The sequence below is a fragment of the Ornithodoros turicata genome, chromosome 1 (assembly GCF_037126465.1).
Source record: "Ornithodoros turicata isolate Travis chromosome 1, ASM3712646v1, whole genome shotgun sequence".
Lineage (NCBI taxonomy): Eukaryota > Metazoa > Arthropoda > Arachnida > Ixodida > Argasidae > Ornithodoros > Ornithodoros turicata.
Window position 1 is genome coordinate 199,639,952 of NC_088201.1, and position 25,028 is coordinate 199,664,979.

The window sequence follows — 25,028 nt, forward strand, 5'->3', positions numbered from 1 at the left end:
TGGAGAAATCATTCTCATTGCCTATCATTTTGGGGGTGCCATTCTTGCAGTCACATGAAGCACTGAAGGGCCAATTAAAAAAGTAAAGGCAGTCTGATTTATGTTCTTGCCGACATGGCACAGCGTATGTACGAGGTAGCTCCATTTCAGAAGCCTGAGAACACTCAACGCAATTAGTGTGCTAGCATCAGATATGGTGTACAGCATTACATATTTGCTTTTGCTAGGGAAACTAAGAAGGGTGGATAGAAAGGCAGTTACAACCTGTTTCCAAAAAAGACACTCAGATTCATTAGCAATTTCCTCCAAGAGAGCCAAGGCTTTTTCTAGATTACTAGAACATGGGTACCTGGTTATAAATAACAAGAATTCCTCTACCACAGGTCAGTGTTTCACACACCCTGCTTTCCATCAACACTATTAAAAGGTGTGACCCCCAAACCTGCACAAAAATTCCTGGAGAGTCTTTACGGGACACTGTTGCTGTCCCTCTCACCAGGTGCTCTCTATGAACCTGATTCACAGTTCTGGATGCACTGCCTGAGCTAACTTCAGCATGCTTTCCCAACACGAATGGTAACTGCTATGAGGACTGTTGTACTTACTGAAAGCAACATGAAATGCTGTACCTTGGCAGGTAATGTTGATATCCTTCTTAAGACCGTAGAGAGATGTTCCTTGCTCCCTTTATTCCAAACTGTACTATCAGACGCAAGCCCACTTGCCACCAAGCAAATGAGTTGTGCCTCACAGTGAGTGCAATCAAGGGAATCTATCACTGAGGCTCAGAAAAGCTGTTTTCCATCGGGATCTGATCCAGGACTGAGCCGTGAGTAGCCCCGTGAAAGCACCAGGGTTTCTTCGAATTTTAGATGTGCCAGCTGTTGTTTTCCTCCCCCTCCTTCTTTTTATGTAGTAGCTGATTACTTTAGCCTTGTACTGCTTTGGGGATTGAAGATGTGGAGATGATGTAAGAGGTGGAACTAGGCTTTAGGCAAAATGAGGCAAAGTGACTATGTACAAATCTTCTGAGAATGATAACGAAAGGAAAGTTAGGTAGCAAGTGAGCTGGTGGTGACGATCCATGACTTGAAAACTCGAGACGAGGTACGGACGATAACAGACAAACACAAACACCGTGTTTGTGTTTGTCTGTTATCGTCCCTACCTCGTCTCGGGTTTTCAAATCATGGATCTTCTGAGAATGTTTATGTATCATTCACACAAAGAGAGGATAGGTGTTAGACGTTTTTCCGGTTTTGATATTTATTTATTTATGAATATATCTCAAAGGCCCTCACAGGCATTACATGAGGGGGGACATCAACATGGGTCACTTAACAAATACGGAAGTTACAAGGTACATACATATTTGGAAGACTCTGTTTTTCGTTCGTTCATCAGTCTTGCTCAAGAAATTGTTCACTGTAGCAATGGTACACAATGTCACGAAAGGAGTGCTCATCTATCGTTCCGCAGGACTCATTAAAAAGGACTAGTGTTGTGTTTCAACACAACATATTGAACTCATGAACCATGCATCATCCTGAGAGCTATAAATCATCCCAAATACAGATGTTGAATTATTTTAAACGCGATAGACGAGATGTGCGAAGAGGTACGTCCAGCTAGGATCTTGGGTACTTGAAGCCTGTGGCATTTTCTGTGGGAAAGGCTTGCCAGACCCTCTTCATTGCACAGGCTGGGATGACCATGCTCTTGTTTTTCCCAAGCTTGTGCCATACTCACCTTGCAAACTGGCGATACACAGTGTATCTGCATCGTCTACACAGATGTACATAAAATATAGTTTAGGCAAATAGGTAACCGGTTACAGTACAGTGTGTGTGCAGTGTCATTTCTACATGTACCTGAGAGCAACTGCAGTTTACCTGCCCACACCCTGTGCATTACTACACATGCTGTGTTCTTTTCGAAACCAACATTGTTTTACTTTTCACTGAATCGACAATCAAGAACACTCAATCTCGCTAAAAATCTACGCTAAAGCCTTATGCACAGGGCAATACATAAAAACGTGACTCAGGACACAGCACACTGACAATTACAAGCTATTGGTTTTCTCCAGTTCAGAGTTGTGTACTGTACAGTCTTTTTACGTGCTGCGCCCTGTACTGGAGTTTTTAACGACTTTAATGCAGGACCAAACCAGTTTTGGGCGCCCAAATTTTATCATCGTTCGACAAGGACACATGTGACTTACTTGTGAATATAGTCGCTCATAGGTTCGCGCTGCCCACGGAGTTCAATATGCGACCTTCAGGACAGTCATATTGAAGCATATAAGTTGGAAATCTTCGTGGGTTGTAATGCAGTCATACTGCAGTCATTCGGCAGTGTTTTCGAGCTCCTGGCAGCACAAGCATTCGATCTCCTTCGGCATTATGACACACCAGCCACACCGGCACCATACACAGCAAGTGCGCATTAAATATCAGAACACGAAATTTCAGAGAACGTTTACGTGTTCGATCACAGTGTGCGTTAAAAAGCTCATCGCTTACCTGAAGACAGGCGACTCATGCTGTTTGCTGCATCTGTGACCGATGTTCGTAGAGCTCTAACTTCGTCTCGCATTCGCGGCATCGGCGACGTTTCGAAAACCTACCGAGGTGTTCAGCACGCAGAATTTTCTTCTCGATCGCAGAAATGTCAGAAAGAAGTTCGGGGCTCGAAGTCTCCGCATTTCTTCCTTCGACGTCCATATTGAAGATCGCTTTCCGGACGGATGCCGGCGCTCTCACAAACTCACTAACAACAGAACTTCCGGTCCGGGCGCCCAATGAAACGTGGATGTCGTGCTTTTGTCACGCACATGGAAATTGGAGGATGTCCACTACAAAGAGGCTAGATTTCAGCCCCGATTGCGCGAGTTGAGGAGGAAAAGCGAAGCCGGTTTTCAGCTCGCCGTTTGGCAAACTTTGCCGCCGCGCACAGCCAAAATATTTCGCGTGTGGCTTGGAGGCATATTATACCTTCGTAATAGATGCAAACGAAAGATTTGTCGAACTTCTGGTTAGAGTCCCTTTAACGAAAGCCCGCATTTGTTCGGGGCAATGTTTCTTGAACTAGCGTTCCTGATGGCGTTACTGTTGCTGGTAAATGTAAATGTTGTACGTCAGTAACTCCCCTGCAGAATACTACGCTACACGAGAGCTAAAGAAATCAGCAACTAAATTATGGAACCACTTAAATGTCAATAAAAAAGTCGGCGACGCCGACGGATCGTTCAGCGCAGCACTATAAAACATTGCTCTATGAACACAGAAGCGCTTTGCACGTACTGTGGGCAGCAGATGGCAGATGTTTGTTTACTGCACATAACATTTTCCCACAAGCTACACAGCTGCAGCAGTAAAATGGAATCTGACGTGACTCAGGGATTTCAGGACCCTTCAAAAAATCTTGAAACTACCCATGGTATCTCTTTGAAACCGCTGAACAGGCAATACGATACATATTAGGCACACCTGCAGCTCAGTAGCAAAGGCACTGATAAAATGTTTGCAAAAAGAACAGCGATTTTCAACACACACAGCACCAAAATACTACACTCGTCGCTGCAACGACGATGGCGATGGCATAATGATGATGGTGTTGGTGTCACTTCCGCTGGATTGGCATATGTGTTATTTAACATTTCACCTCCGCCACCCAATTATAATGAACGGCCACGGAAATTAAAGAATATTACAAAAAATAAGTACTCAACAAGCACGAGCTAAAGCAAAGTCAATGACGTCTGCCCGTCTACCAACCAGTTCGAACCTGTTCAGTTTCAACCGTTGAAACTTCAAACTTTCCGGACGCGCAACGGGTAGCAGTTGGGTCTTGGCGGCTGCACTCCAGTGGTTGTTATACGAAAATCTTTCTAAGTTCGAATCTCCTGCGCGTTTTGTCTTGCAATTTTTGAGCATAGCGAGAACGTACGCCGTGCTGTCCAGTGACCAAACTGTTGAACGCAGCAGAGCTCCCAGAGTACACTGTGGGGGACAGCGTTTCTTTGTTCTCTGCCTTTCAAGTTTAGGGGTGAGTTCACTCTTCATTAAAAGTGTGTGCCTGTTTCTGCACTTGCATTCAAAGTAGTGATTAATGTTGTATGTTCGGCAGTACAATGTTTCAGTAAGTGCCTTGGTTCGTCTTGGTGCTAAAACAAATACGGTATCACTAATTAACCATCGAGATTAACGAGCTTTCGATTACTGTTGAAGTCTTGAGTAAACGAAAGTCGACAGTTACGGTTCGCAGGGCGGACACGCTGGAACATAAATGCTGGTTAGTTCATTGTCATGTCAGCCCGACTTCGGTTGTTTCATTTTTCGCTGGTAGTGAGACCACACTCTGAAAATTTTGCGCAAGTACCTTTGTTTGCACATTTGTTTGCATATCATGGTTTCATAGCAACTGCATTTTTTTATAGGTGCTTGTACTACCTGGCATCGGTGGATATGAAAATAGTGGTAACCTACCCTACAAAACGTCTATTTGCACATAAGCTGACAATTCCCTGTGAGGTAAGGGGAAGCAGTTGTCTCTGACGTGCGACTGTTATCCTCCAATGTTCCTGATGTTCGATGTGCCCCCAATCTTACTCTAGAGGGAGCCTCTTTAAATTTTTATAAACAAAGTATTGCAAATACAGTTGGTGGAAGGCTCTAACAGCTTTCCATGTACGTACATGGTTGTTGTGTGGTTAACGAAATCGAACTTCTTTTCAGATGCTGTGAAAGTCAGTAGGGAAGTGCGATGTAGAAGAAAGGACTGCCAGAAGCTTGCTAAAGAACCGAACAACATGTATGGGCAGCAGACAAAATATTCATCAAACGGTACAAAACTAGTATTTCTGTGCTTAGTCGTTTCGAAACATCCTTGGTATTGTATGGAGAACAGCGTGACAATGTCATTCTGTGCAAGATTTGAGTTTCTAAAGGGTTTATTCACTGAAGTCACCTCAGTGCCATACTATAGGTCCCTCAACGTTACGTCCTTGCATTTGTTCGCTGCATTATGCTTTTTAGGTCACTATTAACACCGAAAACTTGGAAATTGCTTGGATATTCTACAAATCACAGAGCAACAAGTTTCACACACCCGATGTACGCTGAGTACAATATGGGCAACGGCTTGGATGGGACCTACAATAAGGTGGCCGACGGCAGCACATCTGCCTGCTAGCGACAGTGGCGGTCTCCTGCGGATGACGTCATGTGGATAAACCTTATAATATTTGACGTGGTGATACAGCTCTTGCTTTGTATTGTCTTTTATAATATACACAGTGTTTATTTTTATCCTGTACAGAATTTTTGCACCAAAGTTATGAGAGCAGCACAGTTGTTGTTTTAGCGTAATGCAGTAATGGAAGTGCTGCGCCAAGCATGGAGTGCTTCGCAGTCGCCTGCTCGACCGGGTAAGGTCGTGCATCACGAGCAAGCGCTTGTCACATTGATGTACTTTCACGAAGTGTCTTTCACAGCGACAGCTGTTACATCCTCGTTTCCCTGCGATCCTGGCAGCGTCCACATCACGTAGTCACGCACAAACAGATTTTAAGCTGTTGCAGCAATTCGTGTTGTGTAGCTGTAACAGTCCTGTGATTTTTGTACGTGCAGCTTATTTTCTTTATGTGTCTCTCAGATCAGTGTTGATACAGTTTTTGCTCTTATGTGGACAGACAAGCATCCCGCGAAAGAGTGTGCACAGCCACTAAACGAACTAGATATAACTAGCAGGCTACATAATGCTTTCTGACATGTTTCGTTCTATTTTCTAGCCACAGTGAGTCATTGGAGGCAGTGCTGCAGCACCAACAATCACTCATTGGGAGAAAGTAAGGAGGTGGCCATCAACACCCTGCTGCCAGGTCAACACTCGTCAGTTAAAACACAGACGCCTACTTGGCAGCAAAGTCAATCCAGTTTTAGACTGAGTTTTGTACCATAGACTTCGTGTGTGGTTTACTGTGAATACATGTTTATGCTGAGATCCATGTTGCTATCAATTATATCACATTTCGCCATGAATACATGACAGGACGGTAGCAGGACTAGTCATGGTGTAAAGTACGTCTAAGGGTGGTTAAAGTAAGGTACAGGAAATGTATAACCCTAGACCTGTCGCCTGAATAGAGGGATAAAATTGGTCTAGCTATAGACTTCACGACTAATACACGGTTAAGTGTCGGACCCTGTTCCAGTCATCCAGGTCAAAAGAATGTGTAAATCTCGGCGAGGTACATAGACATCGGACGTCTAGGGCTAGATGGCTAGGTGGCGTAACGTTAGCCGTGTTATTTGACTTCTAGTGGACGGATACTTGACATTTGGTCTAGTGCCTAGACATTCTATCGACATTTCTTATCTCCTGTTTTAGACATCAATTAGACGTCTAGTAGCCCACCATGTGCTCCCTGGAAACATATTATTATAAGATAATGCGAACGGAAAACAGGAATGACCCCCAACACGGGCATTTGATATTTAATGGACATTTAATGTATAATAATTGGTGTACATCGCACAACTTTCGTTTCCCGTTCATAGTTCACGATTTTCCCAATAATGATTCTTAACTGCTTCGTTGCTGTTTGATACACCTCTCCCCTGTCACGTCTGTTTTGCCTTCTTCACTTTATCAGGGAGATAAGGAGTGAGCTTGAGGCGTAAGAGACGTGCTATCGATGGAATAAATGGAAGTCTTTGGGGCTGGCAGTGGCTATTTGTTTCTGGCTCCAGGTCTGGCTGCTTTCCACATTTTTATCGGCTGCTCCTACCCTGATGTGAGTAGACAGTACTGTTTGCATGTACAGCTACTTTGCCGTCATTCTGTAGGGGCTGCCAATGAACCAATGAACATCACAACCAATGAACATCACATGAATAGGCACAGCAACCAGTTGGTACAAAGAGCTTCAGAATGCGTATGGGGAATTAGGGCTCAAGGGCGAAGGATCAAAAAGGCCTAGTTCCCCGTACGCATTCTGAAGCTGTTTGTACCAACTGGCTGCTGTGCCTATTCATGTGATGTTCATTGGTTTCCTCCACGTATAACTCCGACTCGTCTGTATGTCTGTCTGACCTTGTCCCGCCACCTCCTATTGATTGCGTTTTGCTTTGTTTTTATTTTCGTTTATATTTGTATTGCGTTTGTAGTTCTCTTCACCCTTACCTTTTTCTCTTGTACCATGTGACTTGTTTTTTGATATATGCTTCACCACTTGTAACAGGTCCTCACTTCAGTTCCGCTATGTTGAAGAGCAGGGTCAAAAGCACGGAATGTCGCTCCCAGCTTAGAAGGCATTCTCATGCTGGGACATTAAGGCACGCAGAGGCAGAATGAACATCAGCGAACTGAAGACCCCGATGACGATGTCCCACAGTCTAGTGCACTTGACACAGCTGCGTACTTCCTTGACCATGATTATTCAAATGTTGAGGGGATGACTGAACTCAGTGATGAGATCCTAAAATATATTATTGGACACCTTGTTGCCTCTGTGAGAAGTCGGATCACTTGCTCCGGTTGCATTGACATTATGGTCGACTCTAGTGGAAGCACCATTCTTCTCTTTCTGAGAGAAAATGAAAGCACGGTCTGCCCGTCTATGTTTGTACAAAATGTTATTCGCTGTGGGGAACGTAACATGAGGCAAAGGAAAAGGGCAGATGTGCATGTCAGCATTTAAAATGTTTGCAGAAAGACACCGTCAAGTAAGTGCATCGAAGAAGCGTCAGGGGAATGAACGTGTAGTATATTTCTATTGTCGGGAAAAACTCACGTGACCTCAGACGTCGGGCCAATCGTTGGGCCTCGGTAGAGTAGTTTTTTGCTTTGTTTTATTTTGTTTCCATGGGTGACGCGTGACGTAAAGCGACGCTGCCGAGGGGTTGTCTTTCCCTTTCCCCTCTGTTCTCTCCCCGCTTTGGCTGTTCTGGATTTTCGTTCGCATCCAGTGAAATAAATAAAACGCGGAAGCGTTCGCTCTTTCTGTTGCACAAGGTGCTTTATTTTTCGGGATTGGTATTTCCAAATCACACATATGCTGTCTTCTGTATCTGCGCCAAACACGAACTTGACATGAACATTGTTTCTGAAGTTCGAGTAATATACCGAAGCAACTTCACATTCACTGTTAGCTGATGTCTCAAGTGGAAGACTTCACAGTAGATCAGTAAATTCACTGCACAGGCACACACAATCACAAATCCAGCATGACAGGAAACATGTCCATATCCCTTTGCTGCTTGTGTAGTGTCACATGTCAAGGCTGACCCGTCACAAAGGAACCTGTGCAGCTGCTAAGCCAAAAGATGATGTTCCAACCACTCAGGGTGGCATATCCATTCTATTGCATCCATGCCGATGCTCTTCCGAAGCAGATATGAGTTGAGCAGTACCTAGTTGATACCTGAGCAAGAAAGACCAGAACAGGGATCAGAAAACGTGAAAACTAAAAATTCTACCGGCCGAAATGCTGAGTATATGCCACAGGTGCGGTGGCATGCTATGCTACGCAAAGCGGCAGAATGGAATAGGAACTGACTTACCTGCCATCGAGTGGAAAAACACAGTATTGATCCTTCTTGAATCGTTGTCGCGCCAAGCAAGCGAAGCAGACCTGCGCCTTCCACTTATCTATCACTGAATTTACTTGCAGAAGTATCCAAGAGGATTCGAGTTTTGTAGAGTCGGTATCGACGGGCACTAAAAGCCATCCAAAGTGGTACCAGCAAAGATGCTTATCGTGCGGCCCTGCTGCACCATATTTCGAAACTTTACGGCGAATTGCTCCGGCACCCCAGACACGGCGGTGCCCGCTTTCCCGCACCACGAAAAGGTTATAATTTCAAACCGACCAATGAGCGCTCGCATACCAGGAGAGCGGCCGCAGGAGCCAATGGGATGCTCTCGGTAGAGAACTCGCGCTTCGACGTAAAAATTTTGACGTTTCATGACGTTTGATGACGCGAAAGGCTCGCAGCGCCTCACTTTAGTCCGCAAAGGAACTCGCGAGTTTCATCCCCTTGGAAGCGTTTTCACGAGAGGATGTTATTACGAGGGATGTTCAAGTCAAACCGGGACTTTTTGTGTCCTGAGTGTACAAATGGCTCACGCTACTTCTTTTTCGTCATTTTCACACGTGACAGGCCTCCGCGTTCACCACGTAGTGGTCCACAGTTTGTGCAAAACAGAAGAAACCTGCTGGACAAGATGGCCGACAACGAGGTGAGCGCGCACATCGAACAGCGAATTGTCATGAAGTTTCTCGTGAATGAAGGCGTAGAGTCATCTGAAATTCACAGAAGACTTCAGGCTCAGTATGGCCACGGTACATTTAGCCGCAGCAAAGCGTTTCAGTAATGCAAACGGTTCCGAGACGGCCGAACATCAGTGCAGCACGATCCCGGCCGGGGTGGCTCAGAGCCCAGGGTCAGAGTTCCTGAGAACATCCAACGTTTTCCCACGGGTTTCTGGGACAAGGCTCATGTTCATGTTGATTTTCTGCCCAGTGGTACCACCATCTATAGTGCATATTACTGCCAGGTTCTCACGGGTTCATAAGGCGCTGAAGCAAAAGGGCCTCATCACCAAAGGAGTCCTCCTCCTACAGGACAACACACGCCCGCATACCGCGCATCTCACGACACGCACCTTACAGGAACTTGGCTCGGAGTTGCGGCCACATCTGCCTTACAGTCCAGACCTCGCCCCCAGCGATTTCCAACTGTTCGGGTCACTGAAGGCGTTCCTTGAGGGCCGCCACTTCAGCTGCGACGACGAGGTCAAGAATGCGGTCCGATCATGGCTGCTACGCGCCGGTAAGGATTTCTACGCTGCTAGCATCCAAGCCCTCGTGAAACGCTGGGACAAGTTCATTAGTGCAGCTGGAGATTATGTTGAAAAATAAAACTAATTTCTCGCCTGTAAGTTGATTTCACTTTTGCGAAAAATGAAAAGTCCCGGTTTGACTCGAACGCCCCTCGTATTTTGACGAAGGTCCTTCTGAGGAGTATGTCACGCTCAGGTTTGATGACAATACATCAGGCTTGGGCAAAAATCTCGAACAATTTCAGAACAAGTGCAAGGATCCTACGCACGGCATGTTTTAACAAAACAAATGTTGTTTCGGAACCAGTGATGACTGCCACACAGCCTGCATGTGTTAGTGAACAACAGCGCCAGCTCACAGTGGCAGGAACGTGCAAAACAATAGGACAACAGCTTCTCTTTTCTTTATCTGTCAGTCAGTGGTTCCACCATTCTCGTGGGACACATACTGCTTCTGATGCACTTGTCTGTGATTTCTGGAACGCAGATTTTCATGCAAGTGTTTTCTTTTCCTCGATATGGTCCTGCATCTGGGCAATGGGGAACGTATTTTGGTCTTTGTTACGGGCAGGTTACGATGATTTTATATTGCATACGCATACAGGGTGTCTCATGTAACGTGTCAATAAATTTTATGGAGAGAGAGAAATAAAAGGAGAAAAAAACGACCGGTTACTTTTACGCTAGTTGAGTTACAAACAGGTGATACTTTTAATGTAGCACCTGTTTGCAACTCAAGAAGCAGAAAAGTAGCGGTCGCAGTAACACCACTCCTAAATGCACAGCAGTGAGTGGAGAATGAACAGTATATGGGCATACTACGGTGACAAAATTCAGATGTAACTACGAAGGTGTCATCAGCATCATGAAAAATGATTCTATGGATCTGTCATTGGAAAAAATGCCTGGATGCTGTTGCAATACGAGACACCATGACATATATTTATTGCTGGAAAGCTTCCTTCCTTCACACCATCACCTGGAGAATATGTGGGATCTCGTGGACACTGCTTTCACTGTACGACTGGCACCAAATGCCTCTGACGTATGATTGTGTATGTGTCACATCTGGTTGTTTATTTTGTTTGAATTTAGTAGTTCTTGAACGCCATATATGAAGGCAATTTATTGCTATACAAATATGTGGCTGGCATTAGATTAGGCTTATGGCATACCATGCCATCCGAACAAAAAACGTGTCTGTGCAAGAGCTAGCTTCACCATAGGTTCAGATGTCATGTAGTTGTGTGTGTGAAATTTTTCATTTCTTTTTAACGGTAAATTCACACTACTTCTGTTCCTTTTTAGAACCCCCTCTCCTCCCACATTTCTATGGCACCCTTAGGGGTGCTAAAGTTCAGTAAAGTGGATGTGACAAAATCCGTCATGTTTCTCTCCCACTTATCCCACGAACGTCGAGGGCGCCCCTCCATGCCCGAGGGTAGCATGCGGATTCGTTTAGCTGCGTTCTCCGAGGCCGCATTGTTCCACCATAAAGGTGCAGGGTTGAAATGGTGGGAGTGCTTCCGTCCAGCTCTTTGCGGCAAAGGAAAACATATGTGGCCAAAAACCCACAGGCCCAAAGATGCATGTTATGTAAAGTGGCCCCTCCGCAGCAACAAGTGCGGTAGTGGACGGCTGTCGGGACATATGTCTCCCATTACGTCCACTTAAGAGAGGGACACAAGTAAAAAGGGTACCGACAGGTTGATTGGGAGGACCGTCCTTATCGTTCCTACATCTTCGGAACACTTGTTTGTCGTTGCCATCATTTGCCATCACGTGTTTGTCGTGAAGTTAGGAGGAACGTAAATTGAACATGCGTGTCGGAATCTTAAAAGGGAAGCGAGGAACCCCAAAGAAAGGTACAGTAAATATGAAGAAAAAAAACAACCGAGAGTATAAAACCTTAGGGAGGACAAAGTCTGGGCAGTCAGGTCGAAATGTGAACCCAGAACGGACGCGCCAGCACTAACTCATGCGATAACTGATTTACACCACTTCTTCATGCGATGGGCATGGCGCTACGACTAGCTGTACGAAAATGTCAGAGTCACAAATTTGGTGACACATCGCCGTCATAATTGAACCTCTGTATGCAATAAGGGGATAAGTCGACTTATCCCCTTTTTACTGTTTTTGCTGCAATGACATCTACGTACCAGTATGTACCTTCCAACGAAAATTTAGGACCGTATTGCAATTTATTGGCCCGCTACAGGAGGGTAAGAAACGGGAAATGCATGTGTGTCAATGGGACGGACAATCAAATCATGCCCCCTTTCTCGGTTTGGGATTTTTTTACTTATCCCCTTACTGCATACAGAGGTTCAATTATGTAATTTAAAAACAAAGAAGTATTCAATAGCCGGAATAATAAATAAGTCGAAAGCGAAAAGTAGATTAAGCGCAGAGTTAGCCGATATACGGTAATGCGGGTGAAGCCAATCAATCCAAGCCGATCCGTCTAGTCAGGCCAAGAGTCAAAAGTTCAAGCCAAGCCGACATTAGCTTTGTTTTCATGCTCGCCGTAGTTCGTCGTTTGTTTTTTGATGCGGTTGTCGCAATCTGTTTAATCCACCATAATCTGTAACGTTTTTCCACATGGAGACTGTTGAGTGTCTTATCATTTGGAACGACCACAAGAAAGTGATGCACATTGGTGGGAACAGGAATAAGAACGATGTTAGAAGCGCCTTTCTGACGTCTGAGCTAGGAAGATGTGTTCCGCAAGGCTCATCGTTAGTCATTCAGGTATGTATACGCCAATTAGACCCACTGATTACTTTGCTGCATGACGCTTTAGAGCGAAAAATGTAAAAAAGTGTTAATTTAGACAACAAACGACGTGGATTCTCCTCATTGCAGTAGGCAATGCAAGCGTTTAGTTTTAGCAGTGTTACCGTGCGTTGTGTCGCCCTTCCTAGTGATTTCTCGTGAAGCTAACTCATGATTTAAGCTTTGCAAGCAAGTATATGAGTTGTGGCAGACGTTTGCCTGTTGCGGATGCTTGTGATAGGATAGAATAGATACACATAACATGAACCAGTTGTGCTTCTTACAGCTATACAGCAAGAAATTTTCTGAGTTCGTCGACATGTAATACCTTGACCGAGTAGAGAATTTAGACAAGATTAATATCGTTGTCAAGGCACGCGTGCAACAAGAAACAGAATATGCCGACGAAGCACTTCATGTTGTCCCGTGAGCATGTAGGATACTACGACACTGACAATGGTTGAAAGAAAAACCAGCTCGCCACTTGTAATAGTGCAAGAGGATACGCATGCGATCTAGCCTAGCTACCGTTGCAAATTCTGTGATGTTGGCGATTTTTATGGTGAAACTGTTTTGTCTCTCATATTTTGCTTTGCTGTGAAGGGAGCCAGCTCTGAGGGAAGTCAAAAAGCTGTATAAGCTGCCTGAACCGACATAGGACATTCAATGCGTCAAATCTCTACGCCTTGGAGACAGCATCACTTCAGAAATGCGCAACCGCATAGTGAAATGGCTCCATGCTGACATTTTGCGCTATGACCTGTAAGTTCAAAATCAGGTGGACTATTACCAATGTAGCCCATATGTTTGCATGTTGTAACGTGTTGCAACAGCCTATTTGTGAATTTGCTGCAATGCAGACACCCAGGTAGAAAGAACTTGTACTACGAAGCTGCGAGTCAGTTGGTCTACATGTACCCAGCTCTGAGGGATGCATCAGGAACAGGATTTGTATGTTCTGCAACTGTCATATTGTTATCTGTCTGCACTGCAGGTCCACATAAAATCATACTAAGTAATAAGGTACTGCATGAGACATACTTGTCTGAAATCGTCAGTTGATGGTTCTGTAGCCTATGAAGGTTTTGTGGCTGTTCAAAGTGCTGTACTGATATTTTGGTGTATGCTGGACCGTAAGCTGCACCATTTTACTATTCAGGGCAAGCAATATTTCTGCATCTGATGATTTCACAGATCAAAAACCATGAGGGTTTAATTTCAGACAAGTGTGTCACATGCCGTACAATTGCGAAGTAATGTTAAAAATAAATCGGAGAAATATATCTTCCTTGCTGTCCCTCATTACTTCCCAATGTAAAAATGAAGTTGTATGCGGTAATAAAAGCAAATTAAGTGAAACAAAAAGTGATATCAATGCTATTGAATAAAAATAAATGCAGGACTCATGGCAGCGAGCGTTAAAGTTCCGAACTAAAAACCAAAGAAAGAAGTTGTCTCATATACCTGAAGTGGAGGAGCAGCGGCAGAGGTTCAACCTGCAGAAAAGGAAGGTGCCTCCCCACAGTAACGAACCGAAACGAGTATGCTTTCGCGCCATGGTACGCTGAAGTTCCTGTACTCCTTTGCATGCATATTCAATGCTGCCTGAAATTTTTCCTGCTCCTGAAATGCATGCACTGCGTGCAGCACGCTTGTCTAAAATCGTCAATCCGTCCAACAGCCTGTATCAGTTTTGTTCCGTCAGAAAATCACTTCATATTGCGTTTGAAAGTTGGCCAGATGAAACACGGTTGTATTAACCAAGGTACGATCTTGTAACAGCTAGCAGCTAGGGAGTTGAGAATGCACAAACTTTGTGTTGTCGACTTTAGAAAAGCCTGCCGCAAGCAGCACTTAGTGAAGGGGGCAAGAACGTTGTTTGTTCTGGTTCAGCTTCATCCCTGCCTTCGTCCTGACTCCTCAGAATCATAGTGCTTCCTCACGTATACACCAGCTTGCTTGCCTGCTGCTGCCTTCGTGGGCTACTTGATCAGTATTTGCAGTTTGCAAAATTGTGGGATTTTGCTCCTATTATTTTATTCTGAGAATGGTGACTATGTGAGACAACAGTTCGGCAGCAAAAAACAGCGGTGGAAGTCATTCTTTTATTGTTCCCACTTACAAGTTAGTTTTGCGCGCTAGTTCATGGTTACATTTGTTGCAGTCATTCGCCTTTAAGTACTGAAAAGTTGCTTGCAACCTTTAAATTGTCTGCAATTTATATTGACATGTTATAGCCTCGGTGTCTTGTAATATTATCATATTTTAATAAAATTTCAGAATGGTCCAGCTTTGACAGCAAGCCCTCCAAATGAAACTTTTCATGAAAGGTTGGCATGGCTACGAAATGAAAAGCCAACTGTACTGGAGGTTTTGAGGAGATACCATTCACTCGCAACTACCAGTGGGGTTTGTACTTTTCTGCGGCACTATGCTGATATGTCTTCATCTGTATTTCCCTCGTAGTAAGTTTTACACGATGGTTTCAGATCCATGAGGAGTTTTCACAGCACAGTGGGAAAAATGCTGTGAAAGAACTGCTTTGGCTGCTCAACACCAAGGCAGAGAGCATAATACAGCTTGCCAGGAAGAGGAAAAGTGGGGCCAGTGTGGTTTCGCTTGTAAATGAGAAACTTAAGGAGGTTTCCTGCCAGAGTGAGCAAAAATGTAGGTACCCCGTATGAAGAGTTCTATTTTGCTCACATCATTTGTTCACTTGCCTACAGGTCTGCCTCACGTATAACTGCCACTTACACAATGTGTTATTTCTTCAGTCCAACAGTGAAAATGTTTGATGTGTGTTTTCTGTGACGATCTGTCTCCAGTAACATGTGCTGCGCTCCTATTTCATCCGCTTGTTACCAATTCCAGATTGCTACTCAGTTGGTGCTATCTATGCACTTTCTCATATCTTGAAGGAAAGCGCAGCTGCAATGTTCACTTCTGTAAGTATTCAATTTTTCATATTTAGGTTTGCACACGCACCTTTATACAGTTGTGTGTTTTGTTGGGAACATGAATTTGTGAAGTGTTGTGACATAGAGCCTCAATTATTATTCCTGTTCAAATGTATTATCACAGGTAGCAGCGTAGCACTTCATGCTTCTCAGGTTTAGTTCACTGCTACATGCTGCGGGTGCCATTTAATTGCCCCTACACTCAACCGTAACGCAAAGTCGTGTCAACAAGCAAAATCACATCCACCCTGGTGTCAATTGGGGAATAGCAGTTGAACAGAACGTCAACTAGAGTAAAGCCCAAAGGTTGTGTTCAATTAAAAATCCCCAATGGACACCAGGGTGGCTTTGATTTTGCTTGGCAACGCGACCTCGCGTTACAGTTTAGCGTGCGGAGGACTGTACATGTCGATTTATACTGCAGCAATGCATTACATGGCTGTGTCATCGTATCTTCGTGTGGCACATTTTGCATATGTTTCTGGTACTTTGTAAAAAATGCGCAAGCCTACTATTGCTGCCTGCACTCTAAGTAGTGGAACGCTATGGTGTACTGCCGACTCAGTTGTTTCTCTAATTTCTTTTAGGAGGAGAATGCTGTTTACCCGACGATTATCAGCCACGACCCTTTCAAGTTCGAGTCATGCAGTGTCGCTGTAGAAGGTAGCAGGTATGAAGTCGACGACACCTTGGCTGCAATAGCTACAGCATTTGAGCTGTACTGAGTTTTTAACCTTGAATATGCGCCATCATTGAAACGAACATGGACGATATTGGAGCACTTTTTTGGCCTGAGCCAACATAAAAAGAATGGCATCCTTGTTTCAAGGGTTGTCTCTGACCTCACCCCACAGCCTGATAAATGAGCTTAGGGCCATAGCTGTAAACAGAATGGCAGGTACCAACCGTACTTGTGTCCAAGTGTGCTCTATTCAGCTTTTTTTACAAACGTTTGTTTCTTTTTTCTTTTTTATCCTTGTACACGAAAGTGGTTTTTCAACTTACTGAAGTGCAATGACAGGATGCAGATGTGCAAGCAGAGCACATTTTTCTCTTAATTTTGCATTATACCTTTAACTTGTCATGTACCTAGTATGGTGTGTTGTATTATAATTTTAACTTGTCCTGTACCTACTGTGATGTACTGCATTATAATTTTAACTTTTCATGTACCTAGTATAATGTATTGCATTATGTTTTTAACTTGTCATGTACCTACTATGATGTATTACTTTGGGATCTTCACCTTTTTACGTGTTTCTCTTCATATGTCCTGCAAATAGGAAATACATTCTTGTCTACATTGATGTCACACTCGTTGCTGTGTTTCCTACCTTTCCGTAATTTCAACCTGACTACAGGACAGCCGCATGTTTTACTCTGGGGACGGAGGTAAACTCACACCCTTTAGGGGGTAACAACAACTCTTAAATAGAGTATCTTTCACCCCATACACGGAGTTACTCTTACACCCTATGTGCTTGCTTTAACTCCCCTTGTGCTGGTGTAAGTAAGGAGTCGCGTGAGAGTAACTTTAACTCCGTCCTGTAGGAGTAAATGTTACCCCATGTCCCTTGGAGTAAAAGTTACTCTTCAGAAGCCTAAAATATGGCACTCAGGAGTTAAGGTGTTTTACTCTCAGATAGGAGTCTGTTTGACTCCTTTTTTTTAGAGTGTAGAACTCGAAGCTTCAAGGGACGAATTCTAACAAGGAACTGAAACAAGAGAGGGAACTACTAAAACTAAGAGCCCAACATGTCTCCCGCGGAGAAACTGAAAACGGGTTATCCGGACACTCTGCCAGATTTCAAGGAGTCAGTCTTCACAAGTCAATGCCCCCTTTTGATGATAGAAAGAATGAGGGGGGGGGGTATATATAAGTTTAATAAACAGGAGGTGGCGTCCACGCAAGGAGAGGTTAGCCAGACCTATGTCGGGTTGCTACGCCCTGGTGGAGCAAAAAAAAAAAAAAATACCGGCCGGTTTCTTTGCAGTGGGGGCGAGTGCCCAGGGCCGCGGTTCTCAGTTCACAACGTAACACTCAGTTGGGTGTCCTGTAGGTATTGCAGGAGAGCCCTTGTAACGGCTCCCTGCTGTTGGCGTGCGACGGGGCCGAGAAGCACGGCCAGTGAGAGCGAGCCGTGTCCCCGGCGTTGGAGGCGATTGGCGAGGACAGCGCGGGCTGCAGAGTACTCCGAGCAGGTTAGTAGGAGGTGCTCAACGTCTGCTACTGCGCCACAGGTAGCGCAGCTAGAATGACTTGGATGCATACCTTGTGAGATTTGAAAAGGTCGCCGAGGGTCAACAGTGGCCAAAAGGGCAGTGTGCAAATGCATTACTGTTACGCTTCCGGTGGCAGGGTACAAGTTGCTTAGACACGCCGTCTTCCGCGAGGGACGTTAAATACGGGGTGCCGTGTAATGAGCTTTCATTGCACGTTAAAGAACCCTCAGGTGGGCAAAAGCAATCCACAGACCGACCGCTGTGGCGTCGCTCATGATCTCAGTTGTCTCGCGACGTAAACACCCAATTATTATTATATTAATGTTACGCTTCCTATTGACCGAGGATGGGTTTCGCGAACGGTTCCGATCCCCAACGCCGAAGGACGGCGAAGCAGTATCCCACTACGTGGCACGGTTAGATAACTATTGGGAAAGGTGGATAGAACTGTCGCATACCAAAAAAGACTAAGGCACTGCTTTTGAAGGATCAATGATTCGCACATAGCGAAGCGAAGCTGACTCTCTGCATGAGAGGGCGTAAGGAGGAGCGGTTGGAAGAGGTCGCAAGAAAAGCCGAACAATATGTGGAGGCACACAGCCTGAAAATTTTCGAAAACAAAATAAGAGGCGTCGAAGAAGATAGCCCAGGAAGCGGCGCACAGAGGAACGATCAGTTTGGGAAGCGACCCGACGCTCCTGTAAGAGATCGACCGCGTTGTTATTTGTGTAATAGAATAGGACACCGTCCATAAAATTTAGAAGTTCGGCTACCAGGCCACCGTTACTGAGATGTAAGAGATACGGCCGAATGGGCCACTCTTCATTGCAGGACGCATGACGGCGAGCACGCGAAGCCGTCCGGAAAAGACCATTCTAAGGAAGCAGTGTCACTCTGCGTGCAAGGGGGATTTGTAGAACTCCAGAGTGGTGAGAAAATTCCTGTAGTTCACGCGGCCGTTACTAAACCACACGAGCTGTACGACGAACAGAAGCTGCCAGTTACTGAAGGAAGACTCGGTGACAAGGTAGTTGAAGTACTCCGTGACACCGGATGCAACACAGTAATTGTGCAAAGAGATTTGGTCAGCGAATCCCTCAAGAAAAGGGGGAAGTACAAGAGAGCTCCGTCCCAGAAGAGGGGTCAGGCGACAAAGACGGCGCCAACGGCGATGAAGTTAACGCTGTAGTTACAAGGCAGGGAGCAAGAAAACGGGAAGAAAAGAGGCACCGTTACGAAAGCTGAAGGTCCCCGAGCTTGCTAATGCGGTAAATACTGACGAATTTGCACGAGATCAGAGAGAGGATGATACGCTGCAGAAGTGCTTCACGGAAGTGGACGCAGTCAAAAGAACTAATAGGAAGAAAAATGCGACTACGAGCTACGTTATACGAGGGGTGTTCAAGTGAAACCGGGGCTTTCTGTCTCCTGGGTGTACAAATGGCTCGCGCTACTTCATTTTCGTGATTTTCACACGCGACAGGCCTCCACGTTCACCACGTGGTGGTCCAAAGTTTGTGCAAAGCAGAAGAGACGTGCTGGACAAGATGGCCTACAACGAGGTGAGCGCGCATATCGAACAGCGAATTGTCATAAAGTTTCTCGTGAATAAAGGCGTAAAGTCACCTGAAATTCACAGAAGACTTCATGCTCAGGATGGCCACGATATACTTAGCCGCAGCAAAGCGTTTGAGTGGTGCAAACGGTTCCGAGACGGCCGTACTACAGTGGAGGACGATCCCGGCCAGGGCGGCTCAGAGCCCAGTGTCACAGTTCCTGAGAACATTCAACTTGTGGAGCGCCTGATCCTCAAGGACCGACGGATAACATGTCTCGAACTGGCTCGAAAGACGGACCTTTCTGTGGGAACGTTGAACACTATCATTCATCAACACCTCCAGTTTCGGCAAGCCGGGCCTCCTCACCAAAGGAGTCTTCCTCCTAGAGGACAATGCACGCCCGCATAGAGCGCATCTCGCGACACGCTGGGAGTTGCTGCCACATCCCCTTACAGTCCAGACCTCGCCCCCATCGATTTCCATCCCTTCGGGCCACTGAAGGTTCCTTGGGGGCCGCCACTTCATCTGCGACGACGAGGTCAAGAATGCGGTCCGATCATGGCTGCTACGCGCCGGTAACGATTTCTACGCTGCTGGCATCCAAGCCCTCGTGAAACGCTGGGACAAGTTCATTAGTGCAGCTGGAGATTATGTTGAAAAATAAAACTAATTTCTCGCCTGTAAGTTCATTTCACTTTTGCGAAAAATGAAAAGTACCCGTTTGACTCGAACGCCCTTCGTATTTTGACGAAAGTCCTTCTGAGGAGTATGTCACGCTGAGGTTTGATGACAATACATCAGGCTTGGGCAACAATCTCGAACAAGTTCAGAACAAGTGCAAGGATCCTACGCACGGCATGTTTTAACAAAACAAATGTTGTTTCGGAACCAGTGATGACTGCAACACAGCCTGCATGTGTTAGTGAAGAACAGCGCCAGCTCACAGTGGCAGGAACGTGCAAAACAATAGGACGACAGCTTCTCTTTTCTTTATCTGTCAGTCAGTGGTTCCACCATTCTCGTGGGACACATACTGCTTCTGATGCACTTGTCTGTGATTTCTAGAACGCAGATTTTCATGCAAGTGTTTTTTTTCCCTCGATATGGTCCTGCATCTGGGCAATGGGAAACGTATTTTGGTCTTTGTTACGGGCAGGTTACGATGATTTTATATTGCATACGCATACAGGGTGTCTCATGTAACGCGTCAATAAATTTTATTGAAAGAGAGAAATAAAAGAAGAAAAAAACGACCGGTTACTTTTACGCTAGTTGAGTTACAAACAGGTGATACTTTTAATGTAGCACCTGTTTGCAACTCAAGGAGCAGAAAAGTAGGGGTCGTTTTTCTTTTATTCCTCTCTTCAAATAACATTTATTGACACTTTACGTGAGATACCCTCTATACTGAACACTAGTGCATATTCTGGCATATTTACAGTCGGTCACACAGGACGGCACAAGCGAGATGTCCCAAAACGTTGGAATTTATGATAGATTTTTCATGTGAAATGCTCTTGTCCGCGTTCTGCAAGGAGTATAGACCAGTGCATCATAATGATCACAAAAAAGGCGGTGCAGTTTTGACACTCAAAAATGCTGGAGAATACTTTTCAATGACTTGTTTATTTTAGCTGAGTGTGCAGGTTCTCAGTGCCCGGAGCCATTTCTATGCCTGACATAATAACTATATACGTAATGCAGCTATTGTACTTGTTACATAGGCTTGCCTCTTAATTCCTGAGTGCCTGAGAAGCGAGGAATTGTTACTTTGTGTGTTGATATCCCTTTCAATATGCTTGAAACTTGCAGGACACGACTTTGGTAGTGTTTTCATGTGGGAGATCCTACAGAAATTGTGCATATACTCAGAATACTTAGTATATATTTATCCACTCTTTAGTGATCTCCAATCCATGGACTAATGCTGGTCCAAAAGTTCCAGTAAGTGCTGCTCCCGAAAAGCAGTAGTAAATAGGTGTAACAAAGTCGATGCACCCATTTCTTGGTACTTTCTGTTGGCCAACAATTCCAGAGTTCGCACATCATCTTCAGACCATGAACCAGAAACCACTGACCACAGTGTCACAAGTAGCACCAACTGCACTGGATTGCGGCCTAGGCGAACGGCACGTATGCAGTAATTGTGTATCACTCATATGTTCCATATGAAGTTGCCTATCTATAGTCACCTAACACGTGTTGCGTAAGCATGAACTTATATTGTAATTGGTTAATAATGGGGGTTTTACATTGTGAGACAACCGAGATCATGAGCAACGCCACAGCGGTCGGTCTGTGGATTGCTTTTGCCCACCTGGGGGTTCTTTAACGTGCGATGAAAGCTCATCACACGGCACCCCGTATTTAACGTTCCTCGCGGAAGACGGCGTGTCTAAGCAACTTGTACCCTGCCATCAAGTTGCTGGCGTCCTCGGCCGGGTTCGGCCGGGGAAGGCGAACACGCTACCGACTAAGCCACCGAGGCCGGTAATAAGCTTTAACTATAGTGGTGCATCTGCTCACTCAAAGATAGTATAAACAGAGGGAAAACTAGCTTATGAAATTCATGGCTTTATCGATCATGATCGTGAACAGAAAACACATAAGCAGAGCAACATTAAACAACATTTCTGCCAGTTCTGAGCTTGCTAGTTTTCTGACTGGTAGCATTATGTTGCAAAACAACTGGCCATGAGCGACACTGCATTAGTCGGCCCTTTGCTTTTTTGTGTGGGTCGGTGCATGTCTATTCTGTCGAAACCCATGTCTTGTCAGGTACTGCTCACTGTACCCTTTTTGATAACCTTGTGATGCAGGTGACGTGTAGCACGTACCAATGGAGGCATCATACTAGTCAGTGACAGAATTATAATGCTCAGATGTTGTTTGGAAATTAGGAGCCTATATGATATCCATTATATCCACCGTATATATTATCCTCTGTACATATTCTTTCATCTACCGACAGGTGAGCTATATTATTTGATTATTAAATACGATGGTTGTGTATTTGGGAACCAAATTTTGTGGCAATTGTGCGGCCAATGTGTAATTTCTCGTGCACAAACAGCACAATGCGTTGTTATGATACACATGCCAAATACTCCTTGCATTGTAAGTGCTGTTATGAAAAAGTTTACCTATTAAGAAACCTAGACTGTTCAGACAGTGGTCTCAAGGAGTGTACCCCTGTGTCGTGGCAACTGCAGGCTAGAAGGTGGGGACTTCACTAGGTTGGGGTAATTGCTAATTCTGGTTCCAATTGCTCCGTACCTGCTGAAGAGCCCGCCTTCTGGCCAGTTTCTTACATGTAACAAAATTCTACAAGTTCCAGATCGTACAAGATAAGCAGGGAATAAATTGATACCATTCTGACTTTCTCAGAGTGAGAGAGAAACAAGAGAGAAACTGATGTTCTGAGGCTGGAACAACATAGAAGGGACAGATTTTTGTTCAACAGGTGCCGCTTGCGTCGATTTCCGTCGTATGAATGTGTGTATGAGTGAGCAAAAAATGTAACAGTAATAGGAGGGTGAGTGAGAGTGAGTAGCTGGTTTGTCGTCCCTTCAGATGACGCACCCCGAAAGTCGCTGGAGAGGCGCGTTAGCTTAGCTCAATTGGTAGAGCCCTGGACCGGAAATCCAGAAGATGTGGGTTCGATCCCTACAGCTGGCTAACCTTTTGGGTGACTTTCATCTTTCATCGTTGATTCCTCAGAGTGCCTGTGCCAGACATTATTGTAATCATGTCATTGCAGGCTGATACTTACACATGTCTCACGTTCAGGGGGAAGAGAGTCTCAAAACAGACTAGTATAACTTAGCCGGCATTCGTTGCAACTGTTGCAACCGAGTGCAGAGAGAGCTTTATGGGGTCATACGTTAGTTGCCGCAATCTTTTTTCTCTAAAACTCAAGAAACAGATCGTATTTTTAGGATTACATTTCATCCATGGCGGACTGGTGGCACAAAATGTTGCTGGTGAACGAAGGGGTTCACCACACTTTGGCCCACAGCGCGATACGGGGCACGTAACGCATGGACGTGCACGTAATCGGCACTGCCACGAAGAGCACTGTGCAGTTCCTGCAGCAATTTTCGGGCTAAAGTTAAATGCACGATCTGTCTCTGATTGTGCAGAACAGAACGACTTGTGAGAACAGTAGCACATCACCGTGCCTTCGCGACCTCGCTACGTTGCTACTGCGAAAAGGATTATTGTTTCGAGCTGGCAAGGTGAAACCGATGGGACGTCCGAGCACTACAGCCATTCATAATTCCGTGAAGTCCCGAGACTAGACAGAGAAGCACACAACACATTTGCTTTCACTACAGCCATCACAGCCATCACTTCAAACGTGCTTGGCTTGGATAACATTCGCTATTTTCGGGAAATAGCCCGTTTTGCGAACTGTGTACCCAGATTGCTCTTGCTTCGCGGGGCCGATTTCTTCATGCTGGCAACAGAGTTCCACAAAAGGGCAGCCTCCGACGTTTGACGCGGGGAATAAGCTGAAATGCATGGGAATATGGCGACTTTGACCCATCTGCTGTTGACAGCCTGAAAATGTGCCTCCCCACAATCAGTACGTTCCTATGCCCCAACAATGTGGGCTCTTCGTAGGTTCCCTGTATGTGCCCACATTCCTCGTCTTCTGAAGGAAAACTCTGTTCCTCCCGTTGTTGCTCATCAACTTACCCTGGAACACGTCAGCTCAGCTTACTCTCAACGACTCCCTGTGTACATCGATGTATCAGTGCCTCAAGGCGGATCAACAGCAGCCTTTTATATCGCACATGAAGACCTTGAAGTGGCACAGAAACTCCCCTATGAAACAAGTCCAAGCTCTCCGCGAAACAGACCGCGTTGAAACGCATAGTGGGATCAGCGCCCAGCGCGTGAAATCTGAACGGGGACAGTAAGGCAGCCCTAGAAATTCGGGCAAGTTATTGTGCCAGAACAATCGGCTGCCTGGACACAATGATAGTCATCAACAACCGACTTCTATTCTAGCGTCATGACCTGTGCTCCCAGTGGGTACCTAGTCACACCTGCCTGCACGGATATGCTCGCATAGACACCTTAGCACGTCGGGCACATGGGGATGTCAACTTCCGTAACTGTTGACTACCACTTTCAGCCTCTGCCTGTCGATTACAGATACGCCGAATCCGCCACAGCGGCACCCGGCAGTTTCAAGAAAACGCTGTCCGATTGAACGATCATCTCCGGTCCATCGATCGGTCGATGGGTTTCGTTGCTACACACCACTGCTCGCGTTAGCGTCCATTCTACAACGACTACGACTTCGTCTCCAGGACACCTCTGCTTTTCTATAAAACGAGTCACTCGCACAAATGCTCCACTAGCACGGTTGAAGCTGATATTCCAAGTCCCGTCGACAATGAGAGATTCGACACCCCTCGAGTCACGCTCAGACGACGCCTACTCGAACTGCGATGCACAGGCTTTTTTCTGGCCACTCTGCTCGGCCCAGTACGACACCCCACACAGCGCTCTGTGACAACAGTTTTGATGTTCCCGAGCTGGACAGCTCTCATTCTTCAGTGTCCCACCCTCACCCTCAACGCAAGAAGTTCATCTTTTTTAAGTCATCTTTTCTTTAATCAATCTCACCCTTCTATCATCGTTTGATAGC

General features: G+C 45.4%; 2 protein-coding genes across 5 annotated transcripts in view; one reads left to right on the top strand and one right to left on the bottom strand.

Annotated features, from left to right (window-relative positions):
* Positions 1-25,028, bottom strand: part of LOC135378940 (caspase-7-like) — a 314,482-nt gene that overhangs the window by 176,180 nt on the left and 113,274 nt on the right. The gene's annotated exons all lie outside the window — the stretch shown is intronic.
* On the top strand, positions 12,368-16,698 carry LOC135375206 (uncharacterized). Of its 2 annotated transcripts, XM_064607934.1 has the most exons (7): positions 12,368-12,603; positions 13,231-13,389; positions 13,488-13,578; positions 14,908-15,036; positions 15,117-15,294; positions 15,499-15,572; positions 16,172-16,698. In XM_064607934.1, the coding sequence occupies exons 2-7, from the start codon at positions 13,337-13,339 to the stop codon at positions 16,307-16,309; spliced, it is 663 nt and encodes a 220-aa protein (XP_064464004.1). In that variant the 5' UTR covers positions 12,368-12,603; positions 13,231-13,336; the 3' UTR covers positions 16,310-16,698. The 2 variants fall into 2 exon arrangements, with proteins under 2 accessions (XP_064464004.1, XP_064463996.1); XM_064607926.1 differs by lacking the exons at positions 12,368-12,603; positions 13,231-13,389; positions 13,488-13,578 and adding an exon at positions 13,942-14,186.

Excerpts from the sequence above, each read along its gene's own strand:
- LOC135375206 (XM_064607926.1), top strand. The coding sequence starts at position 14,022 with ATGCAGGACTCATGGCAGCGAGCGTTAAAGTTCCGAACTAAAAACCAA. Across the intron at positions 14,187-14,907 it reads GAGTATGCTTTCGCGCCATG|AATGGTCCAGCTTTGACAGC; the intron begins GTACGCTGAAGT and ends ATAAAATTTCAG. Across the intron at positions 15,295-15,498 it reads CTGCCAGAGTGAGCAAAAAT|ATTGCTACTCAGTTGGTGCT; the intron begins GTAGGTACCCCG and ends TACCAATTCCAG.